The following is a 10,617-nucleotide window of genomic DNA, read 5'->3' as shown; positions in this document are numbered from 1 at the left end:
TCCATTTGGTGTAGAAAATGTGGCTTATTTTTATAGAAGATAGGAACATTCTATTAAAACAATTCAAGAACTCATAAATTTTCTCCCAAATTAAGATAATTTATGATAAGTGCTTATTACAGGGTATTAAATAAATTATGGCTATTATTATCTTAATTATTATAATTATAAGAGTTTAAATCAGTGTCCTCAGAAGAGTAATAAATAGAAAATAAAAATAAAAGTTTAGAATTCCTGATTAAATGCAAGACATCCCAAGTGGAGACATGTTAGCATGTGATAGCTAAAAGCTGAGATGACTTCCCTAAGCCAGCTACAGTTAGCAACCTAAAGGATAGCTGTTGTTCATCTAGTGAACAGAGAGTCCCCTAAAATTTGGAGAAAGAAGCTTTCACTTCATTCCTTGTTTCAATCCTCCTTATTATATAATAAACATTCCAGATTTTAGGAGTTGGTTCACCTATTGTTAAACCAATGGAACTTGACTTTTAGGGTGAGATTATCTTTTCTGAGAAATTATAGTTGGGAATTTCAGGGCCATGTGCCTTTTAAAACCCACTAGTGTGGCACCAGAATCGATTGGAGAGCTTTCAGGAAGAAGTTAAAGCATGCAGACCACCACTTAGGATTGTACCAGTTGTGCAACTCAACTACAGAGGGCATCTTTCGACTCAAAGTCATTGTAGACTCATGCAATTTTGATGATTTTCCCAACTAGCAAATTATTGTCTTGGAGAAAGAGGACCTTTTTCTAACATTTATAAATGCACCATGTAGGTAAGTAGGACAGTGGATGGGCATTCCCATTTTTCCATATGATTACAGGTGGCATATTATTAATGTTCTGAATGTTCAGTGAGTTCTCCCCTAGTTCTTGGAAATGAACTTGGGGTTCTTGGGTTACTTAGGTAGCTACTGGCTACACAGTATTCATTGTGTCACTGTGTCAATGACAATACCCATATATTTAATTAGACACATTCCAATGGCCTGCAGAACCACTGACCCATGTGAAATTGAAGTAATGGCATCAGTGGTCATTAGGAATAACAATGATTTAAAACAGACTGACCCAATGGAAAAACAGACAAAATCAGAATCCAGAGTAAATTCAAATGACTGTTAAACATAAGAATAGCTCTATTTTACTAGTAATATATTAAATTCAAAATTAAGACAGTGAGATACATTTTTCATTTATTAGACTGACCAAAATAAGAGTGCTGGCAAAGGTAGGAAGAGAGGGTATTCAAATGCTGTTGATGGAAGCAGAAATTGATACAACATTTTTGACAATAGTCAAACTGTCAAATGTACATTTCCTTTGATTGAGTTATTCCATTTTTAGGAAAGTGTTTAGCTAAGTGTAAATATTGATATAAGAAAAAAACTTTGTGTATAAGCATGTTCCCTGGCTATCACTAGCAACATTTCTATTATTAGAAATGATCTACACCTCAACTACAGTTTACTGGTTCACTGGATTCAAAGTAGGATGCACAATATGATTCCTTCTTTAGAAATTCTGTGTGCATATATATACTAATATGTGAGTGCGTGTATATGCATCTATACATACATACATAAACACATGTATAATTGTAAACAAAATGGTATGTAGTGATTATCTGTGAGATTCTGACTGTTTGTGGAGTGCTCTCTTTGGCAGCACATACAATAAAAATTGGAATGATACAGAGAAGATTAGCGTGGCTCCTGCACAAGGATAACATGCAAAGTGGTGAAACATTCCATATTGTAAGTATGAATTTACTTTATTGAATCCCACAAAACATTCAAAGAGGAAGTAACTCCAATACTTTTCAAATGATTCCAAAATACTGAACAAGATGGAACTCTGCCAAACTTTGTATAAGGCCAGCATTACTTTAATACCAAAACCAAAAGACAGGATATGAAAAAACTAGAGACCTGTATTCTTAATGAACATAGATGCAAAGATTCCAAACAAAAAACTAGCAAACTGAATCCAAAACCACATCCAAAAGATTATACATCATGATCAAGTGGGATTTATCCCAGAAATGCAAGGATGGTTCAACATTCACAAATCAATAAATGTCATAAATCACATCAAAAAAATGAAGAACAAAAAGCATATAGCACTTGAAAAGATTCAACACCCCTACATGATAAAAATCTTCACAAATTAGCTTTAGAAGGAACAATCCTCAAACTTATAAAGGCTATATATCACAAACCAACAAGCAATATTATACTGAATGGAGAAAAACTGAAAACATTTCCTTTGAGATTTGGAACAAGACAAGGATGTACACTTTTGCCACTCTTATTCAACATAGTACTGGAAGTTTTAGCAAGAAGAATTAGGGAGGAGAAAGAAATAAGGTACATCAAAATTGGAAAAGAGGAAGTCAAATTATCCATCTTTGCAGACATAATGTTGTACATGGAAAAACATGAACACTCCATCAAAAAGCTCTTAGAATTGATAAACCATTTCAGTAAAAACAATTGCTTCATTGTATGCTAATGATGAACTCACTGAAAAGAGAAATCAAGAAAGAAATCCCATTCACAATAGCCACAAAAACCCAAATATTTAGGAAGAAATTTAACGAAAGAACTGAAAGATCTCTATAATGAAAATGATCATTGATGAAAGAAATCATCAATAGAATGCTGGCTGCGGGTATGCCATAAATTGCTTTGGTTCTGTTGAGGAATGTTCTTACTAAGATCTATTTTCAATTAACTTTATACAAATAAGATGAACCTTACCCTAAGTATAGAGTTTAACAAACAGCTAGAAAAAAAAAAAACTGTTCCTCAACAGTCGAGACAAGGGCTGTTCAAAGTCATCAAATCTCAAAGAGTTAGTTTCACTTCTATAGATTCCCTTTTAGGTAATCTGTTACCACAGATCAGGGAGAACATGCGGTATTTGTATTTTCAGGACTGGCTTATTTCACAAAGTATAATGTTTTACAGTTGTGCTCATTTTTTTACAAATGGCAGAATTTCATTTTTTAACCGCTGTGTAGTATTTCATGGAGTATACATCCCAAAGTTTCTTCATCCAGTCTTCAGTTAATGGGCATCTGGGTTGATTCTATATCTTAACTATTGTGAATTGAGCTGCAGTGAACACGGGGGTACAGATAACTCTTTCATATGCTGATTTCATTTCCAGGAGTGTGATGGTTGGGTCATAGAGTAGGTCTGTATTCAGATGTCTGAAGTATCTCCAAACTGTCTAACACAGTGTCTGTAACCAGTTTACATTACAAGGAATAGAGGATTAGGGTACCCTTTTCCCCATATCCTCTCCAGCATTTGTTGTTTGTTGATTTCTGTATGAAATCCATTCTAACTGGGGTGAGGTGAGGGATAGTTTGACTTCCTCCTTCCAAGTTTGTATCCCTTTGATTTTTTTTTTTTTTTTTTTTTTTTTTTTTTTTTTTTTTTTTGCCTAATGGCTGTGGCTAAAACTTCCAGGACTATATTGAATAGCAATGGTAAGAGTGAGCATCCTTGTAAAGACATTCTTTACAGACCTAGAAAAGCAATCTTAAAATTCTTATGGAATCACAAAAGACCTAGAATATCCAAAGCCATTCTGAACAAGAAAAATTAAGCTGGAGACATCACAATACCTGAGTTCATAGCACACTACAAAGCTATAGTAATTAAAACAACATGGTACTGCATTAAAAATAAATACACAGATCAATGAAACAGACTACAAAGCCCAGAAATTAATCCTCATACATATTTTTTGATAGAAGTGCTCAGACCTTAAGGTGGAGTAAGAATAATCTCTTCAACAAATGGTACTGGCGAAACTGGATGCATATATGTAGAAGAATGAAATTAGATCCATATCTCTTATCATACAAAAATCTTCTCACGATGGATCAAAGACCTAAATTTAAAACCTGAAACTATGAAGTTGCTGAAAGAAAACATAGAAGATACACTCCAAGACATTTGGTGTAGGGGACAACTTCTTGGACAAGATCCCCAAGAGGCAATAAAAGCGAAAAACAAATGGGGACTATCTCAAACTCAGAAATTTTTGCATAGCAAAGGAAGTGATCAATAGAGCGAGGAGACATAATGGGAAAAATATTTGCAAACCACCTGACAAAGGACTAATATTCCAAATATATCAGCAACTTAAAAAACTCAACAAGAGAAATACAACCAATCCAATTGAGAAATGGGCAAAGGACTTCAATAGATAATTTTCAAAACAAGAAATACAAATGACCAAAAATACATGACATAATTTTCAACATCACTAGCCACCAGGGAAATGCAAATGAAAACCACATGAGATATCACCTCATCCCTGTCAGAATGGCAAAACCCAAAAGACAGAGAGTAACAAATGTTGACAAGGATGTAGACAAACGGGAACACTTACACAGCATTGGTGTTAATGTAAATTAGTGTAGCCACTGTGGAAAACAGTGTGGAGATTTCTTAAAAACCTAGAAAGATTTGCCACATGACCCAGCAATTCCCCTAAGAGGTATGTAACCAAAAGGCTTGAACATAATGAATCAAGGAGATACCTACACCACCATTGTAGAGCAGCATTGTTCACAACAGCCAAAATTTGGAATCAACCAAGGTGTCCATCATCAGATGAATGGATAAAATTGTATATATATATGTACATATACATATATACATACACACAATAGACTAAAGAATGAAATTCTACCATTTGCAGCAAAATGGACCCAACTGAAGGACATCATGTTGAGCAAAATAAGCTGCACCCAGAAAGAGAAATACCACATGTTCTCCCTTATATAGTGGGAGTTAAATTTAAAAAGCAAACAAAAAAGAAAAAGAAATGTCTTTGTGTATCAGAATTGCTGCAAATATAGCTTTGTAAAACTTGGTTTTATATCTTTTTCAAACCAATGGTTAAGAATGTTGTATTAGCATGGGGCTGGCATTGTGGCAGAGGGTAGAGCCATAGCCTGCAACACCGGCATCCCATATGGGTGCCATTTTGAGTTCCAGCTGCTCCACTTGCCATCCAGCTCCTTGTTAATGTGCCTGGGAAAGCAGCGGAGGATGAGCCAAATATTTGGGCCCCTGGCCCTTGTGGCCACTTGAGTGAACCAGTGGATGGAAGATTTCTGTCACTCTCTGTGTGTCTCTCCCTCTCTCTCTAACTCTGCTTTTCAAATAAACAAATAGATCTCTCTCTCTTTTTTTTTAAATGAATGTTATACTACTACAGTTTTCAATGAACTATGATAATACTTTAAGATTTATGTATATGGGTAAAATGGTCTTTTTTTTTCATTCAATTATTGGTTATAGCTATTGTCTATATTCCTACTAAACTAGGGTCTTTTTGCTTTCTACTTGTTAAACTTATTTGGTAAACCTTTTTACTATACTATAAATTTAAAATATGTTATCTCAAAAGCTAAAAAGAAAGAAAGGGAGAAGGAAGGGGAGTGGGAGGGAGAGAGGGAGGAATGGAGGGACGGTGGAAATGAATATCATTATGTTCTCAGAATTCTATCTAAAATTCACATTGAATCTGTTAAAAATGAATTAAAAATTAAAATAACAGAAAGTTGTGGAAAGCAGAATTAAAAGATAATGTGCATTTCCTATGAACTTGAAAAGACCTCTCCTATTTTTTTCTAAGTCACCCATATGGTCTTTGTAATTTTAATTAATTTATTTTAGGGCCAGTGTTTTGGTACAGTGGGCTAAGCCACTGCTTGTGACACTGACATCCCATACCAGAGTCCTGGTTATAGTCCCAGTTGCTCCACTTGCAGTCTAGCTTCCTGCTAATGCACGTGGGAAGGCGGTAGAAGATGGCCCAAGTGCTTGAGTCTCGACCACCCTTGTGAGATACTAGGATGGGGTTCCTAGGTTTTGGCTTCAGCCTGGCCCAGACCTGGCTGTTTGCAGCTATTTGGTGAATGAACCAGTGGATCGAAGAGTCTTTCTTTCAGTCCCTACCTGTGCTCTCTGTTGCTGTGCCCTTCAAATAACTAAATACGTCTTAAAAAGGTTATTTATTTTAAACTTGTATTTATTTGAGAGAGGGAGAGAGAGAGAAAAAAAAGATCCCATCTGTAATCCACAATCCAAAAGTCTATAATGGCTAGGGCTGAGCCAAGGCTAAAGCCAGGAGCCTGGAACCTAGAATTCAATCTAGGTTTTCCGTGTAGGTGGTAAAAACCCAACTGTTGGAGCCATTAGCGCTGCCTACCACAGTCTGCACTAGCAAGAAGTTGGAGTCAGGAGCCAGACCTGGATACTGAACACTGGCGTCTGATATGGAACATGGATATCCCAACCAGCATCTTAATCACTAGGTTAAATAAATGCCCACCCCTGTAACTTCTTGAAGAGTAGATCTATGAAGTTTATAGTCCACTTCTGAATGGGAAAGCAGCCAATAATGTACTTCAGTTTTGTTCTAATAGCATGTTGAAATATTTTTGTCAAGTGTTCAGTAGATACTGGGAATTTTTGAGGTGAAAGTGATTTTCAGCATATCCAAAATTCATGAACCATGCCCATCTTTTTTTTTTTTTTTTAAATCAGAAGCCAAGGAAACTATGAATGTGATTATTCTGTACAGAATGGATGTGGCTGGTATCTGCAGTTGATGACTAACAGAGCTGGGACAATGAGACAAATTTCAGCCCCAAAATGTGAGCTGGAGAAGGGACGTTGTTTTTATAATTAATTGATAACTACCATCTGAAAGCATTTACCGCCCCGAGGGACAACTAACTTTTGTAGGAGTTCCTGGGTACAGGCATCTCTCTTCATCTTAAAATGTTCGAGACTTCTTCTGAGCAGAATCCCTAGAATTCAGCTCTCCTGGGTGCTCACACACTTATCCAATTTCTCAGAGACTCAAACAATAACAAATTACATTTATAAATAGCTCCTCTGTGTCTGGCATTGCTATCTACTTTCATAGACAGAAGGACATTGTGGTTTTTTGTTTTGTTTTGTTTTTTTGTTTTGACAGGCAGAGTGGACAGTGAGAGAGAGAGAGAGAGAAAGGTCTTCCTTTTCTGTTGGTTCACCCTCCAATGGCTGCTGCGGTCGGCGCGCTGCGGCTGGCACACCGCGCTGATCAGATGGCAGGAGCCAGGTGCCGCTCCTGGTCTCCCATGGGGTGCAGGGCCCAAGCACTTGGGCCATCCTCCACCGCACTCCCTGGCCACAGCAGAGAGCTGGCCTGGAAGAGGGGCAACCGGGACAGAATCCGGCGCCCCAACTGGGACTAGAACCCGGTGTGCCGGTGCTGCAGGCGGAGGATTAGCCTAGTGAGCCGCGGCACCAGCCAGAAGGACATTGTTTAAAACACAAACAATTGGTGGCTGGATTTTCTCCTTCCAATTAGTCACATCCTCTAGTAGCCCCTCTTTCCTAGCCTACAGAGGAGCTCTAATGATACCTATGCCAAGCCCTTTTCAGGTTGCTGCAAGGCTGAGTGTGGTCATGTTGGAGAAAGAACTTTCTGGGCTGTGAAATTCCTGATGATCAAGAAAGCATTTGAGCACAAACGTGACTGAGTCTTAATTTGAAAGGGGGAGATTTTCAAAGGTGAGCCCAAGCTGATGGTTTTTTTTTACTTGCTCTGGGGTAGCAGAACTCTATCTTGGTTTTTAAGGACTTAAAAACAAATCAAATGTTTTATATGGTAATCATTGCTGGCCACTTCAGGTATAAAGTGAAACAGATGGAATTCTTCACACTAGCAGTCCTAAATGACTTTATTAAAATAATAACAATGTTAAAGGCCAGAAAATTAAGAAATGCAGTTTGATATATTAGGGATACCACCAAGGCCCAGACTACAGCAATTCTCTATATCACTTGCAAGAGTAAAATGAAACAGTTCCTAAACATAGTAAAGATACCAACAGACAGATATTTTGCAGACAAGAAAACCTTTTATTTTAAACCACAAGTAGTCAGCAGGTGGCCACAACTATCCATGTTTCATTAAAATCACATAAAACCTAGGTACAAAAGCACCACTGATTATTGCTCTAGAAAAATTCAAATACGCACAGTAAAAACACCACAGTATGCACAGGACTAAAATTTTAAAGCAAGTGCATGGAATACTAAATCAATTTTACACACAGCTTCCAATATTAAATTGATATTTATTTTACTTGAGGATTATGGAAACTTCCAAAAAGCATGACTATGAGAGGGTAAAATGTCCACCCTTATATATTTTTGTATGACAACTAGTAGAGTCCTAAAAAAATTAGCATTTACAAAATACTTGGTAAAAATAGCTTTTAAAAGTTGTCCCAAGAGATACACAAAATCAACCCCAATTTTTCATGACCATTCATTGTCCCTCGTTAGCTACAGATTCAGTTTTCTGTGCCTGTGTAAAAGAAAGAAAAAATACATAGTTACTACACTAAAACTACTACAACCAAAGAAAAGTCCACCCACCAACACACACTTCTGAGCATTGTTTTCACATGGCTTCACCACACCACCTGTTTCAACTCTGGGTGTAAAACAGACAAGGCTGGAGGTATTATGCGGACACTGCTGCACTTGCTGCTTTCTACTTTCCAAGCAACCACAGAAGCCTTACCTGTGAGGTCCCACTGTTCATAACAAAAACAACCAAAAAACCAAAAACCAAAACAAAAAAAACACCACGCTACTATCTGATTCTAGTCACTGCAAACATGCAGAATTTTCTACTGTACCCTTAACTCTCACTGTTTCAATCTGCCCCTTTACTGACAGTGTGCTGGGTGGGGTACTTCTGGAGGTTGAGACATTAACAGTTGAGCGAGAGATGTGGATCTGCAATTACATTACAGGCAATAGAAAGAGACATTATGAGCGTGCTATCACTGGCTGAAGAATGGAGCGGTCTCTCTGAAGACACGGACGCAGTCAGCGGGGGTTTGATGGGAAGTACCTCTTCAGCTCTCGTGTCACCATTTGCAGATGGTGCAGTACCTTCCTTTCCAGCTTCCTGCTTCTCCTCCTTCTTCCCTTTAGCGCCTCTGTTCATCTTTGCTCCAGGTTCTTTCTAACAGAGGATCAAAGCACAGGCAAACAAAGGATGTTAACCACAGAGTGATGTGAGCTCAGCACAGGCAGCCTCCTGCCCAAAAATGGTGAAGCAGAGAGGCAAAAGGGAACCCAGTTGGGCTGGGTTTGCAACTGAGTTACACAGAGTCTCTATGAAAATGGGACACGCTTAGAAAATCCACCGGACTTTCCCTTCCGTGGAAAGCACCAGGCTTTCTCCCCCCCCCACACACACACATTTGTGAGCTGTGGCCCTGCCACATGCAGAGCCCACCAAGCCGGGAACTGGCTCAGCTGCTGCCTCCAGGGAAACATCTCTCAGGCAGACATGTGGCCTAGGCGGCCAGAAAGCAGAGGGGTGCTTGAGAACCAAGGCCCAGACGCAGAAATGTTCCTCGGTTTCAGATCAAGCCACCCGGTGAGCTCTGCTTCCAACATCACCTACTCTATCCACCTAGTTGCAAAGAATTCATAACCTGGCACAGTGCTCTGAACGGCAAAGTATAGAAAAGCCATTTTTGGGTAAGTTTCTTAATAACGCTACGCTTTAGTTTCCTCCTCTGCAAAACAGGACATCTGTACCTACCTCAAGAGGACTGGCTGGAGGGTTCTAAGAGTGAAGCAACCAGAACAGTGTCTGGCCAACCACAAGGGCTCTATAATCGTTTGCTGGTCTTTATTATTGTACTGTTGTGATTAGTCATGACATTGGCCTTCGACCATCAGATACGAAGTTGGAAGTCCTTCCCCCAGCTCTGAGCATTGGCCCACCCCCTCCCCCACCCTCTCCCTTTCTGAGTGCTATGTGAACTGGTATTCAGAAGGCAGCTGCCAGACAACATTTGGATACAAGGCACCTCAGAGTAACACACTCTGACAGCCTGTGCCTCATGGACCAAACGGAAAACACATGCCTGTTACACGATAAAATTGTGCTTTGTGCCTTGTAAGAATCGGTAAAGTGGTTAACAGCTTCCTGGTCATATGTTTCACCCTGAATCACTGAACGAGGTCTTTCCTTGGGTGATTTTTTGATATGGGACTATAAAGTATGCATTGTTCAAAAAGCCAAAGGTGGGAGGGGGTGGGCAGCACCTTTTACCTTAGCAGATGTTTTCCTTGGTTTTGGCTCAGGTTTGGGCGGAGCAGGTTTCTGGAAAGACACATTATACAAATATTGAAAAAGACAATAGCACCCAAGGGACACAAATGGATTGCAAAAGACAACTGTTCATTTTGACTCTTTGTTCCTTTTAAAAAAAACTCTTGTCCTATTTTCAGCATTAGGTAACAGCATAAAGACCTCTGCATTTCCTAACTATTTTCATCTTGGGTTTGGAAGTAAGCAGCAGATGAGATGGAAAAGCCAACTCATTATTCCCTGGTCCAGAACAGCTCTCTGGGAACAGGGTTAAGATTCTATCTCTGATGTCTCTGTACTTCCTTTTATCATAGCACAACGGCAAGAGGAATGAGTCAGGCCCTTGGCCAAATGACTCAATGAATTTTGTCACAATGGCTTCACAACAGTCCAGGAATCCCAGCACA

At 38.9% G+C, this 10,617-nt stretch overlaps 1 protein-coding gene and 1 non-coding gene across 5 annotated transcripts in view; one reads left to right on the top strand and one right to left on the bottom strand.

The window, feature by feature from the left end:
* Positions 1 to 1,653: 1,653 nt before the first annotated feature.
* LOC127493317 (U6 spliceosomal RNA) lies at positions 1,654 to 1,761 on the top strand. Its single transcript, XR_007923376.1, has one exon. It is a non-coding gene; the product is annotated as a U6 spliceosomal RNA (small nuclear RNA).
* A 6,165-nt stretch (positions 1,762 to 7,926) lies between these two features.
* Positions 7,927 to 10,617, bottom strand: part of HMGN3 (high mobility group nucleosomal binding domain 3) — a 31,436-nt gene continuing 28,745 nt past the window's right edge. Inside the window, exons 4-7 of one of the 4 annotated variants that reach the window (XM_008263133.4) lie at positions 10,172 to 10,222; positions 8,954 to 9,067; positions 8,736 to 8,835; positions 7,927 to 8,398 (exon numbers count right to left, since the gene is read on the bottom strand). In XM_008263133.4, the coding sequence (XP_008261355.1) occupies positions 8,385 to 8,398; positions 8,736 to 8,835; positions 8,954 to 9,067; positions 10,172 to 10,222 (279 nt within the window). In that variant the 3' untranslated portion in view covers positions 7,927 to 8,384. Of the gene's footprint in view, positions 8,399 to 8,591; positions 8,836 to 8,953; positions 9,068 to 10,171; positions 10,223 to 10,617 lie in introns of those variants that run through there. The other 3 variants (XM_008263132.5, XM_008263134.5, XM_017345246.4) reach the window with 3 other exon arrangements.

This window comes from Oryctolagus cuniculus, chromosome 5 (assembly GCF_051225735.1).
Source record: "Oryctolagus cuniculus isolate XC-2025 breed Fujian yellow rabbit chromosome 5, ASM5122573v1, whole genome shotgun sequence".
In the NCBI taxonomy this organism is placed as follows: Eukaryota; Metazoa; Chordata; class Mammalia; order Lagomorpha; family Leporidae; genus Oryctolagus; species Oryctolagus cuniculus.
The sequence above is the reverse complement of the archived record's forward strand: the minus strand, read 5'-3'. Positions and strand labels throughout refer to the sequence as shown.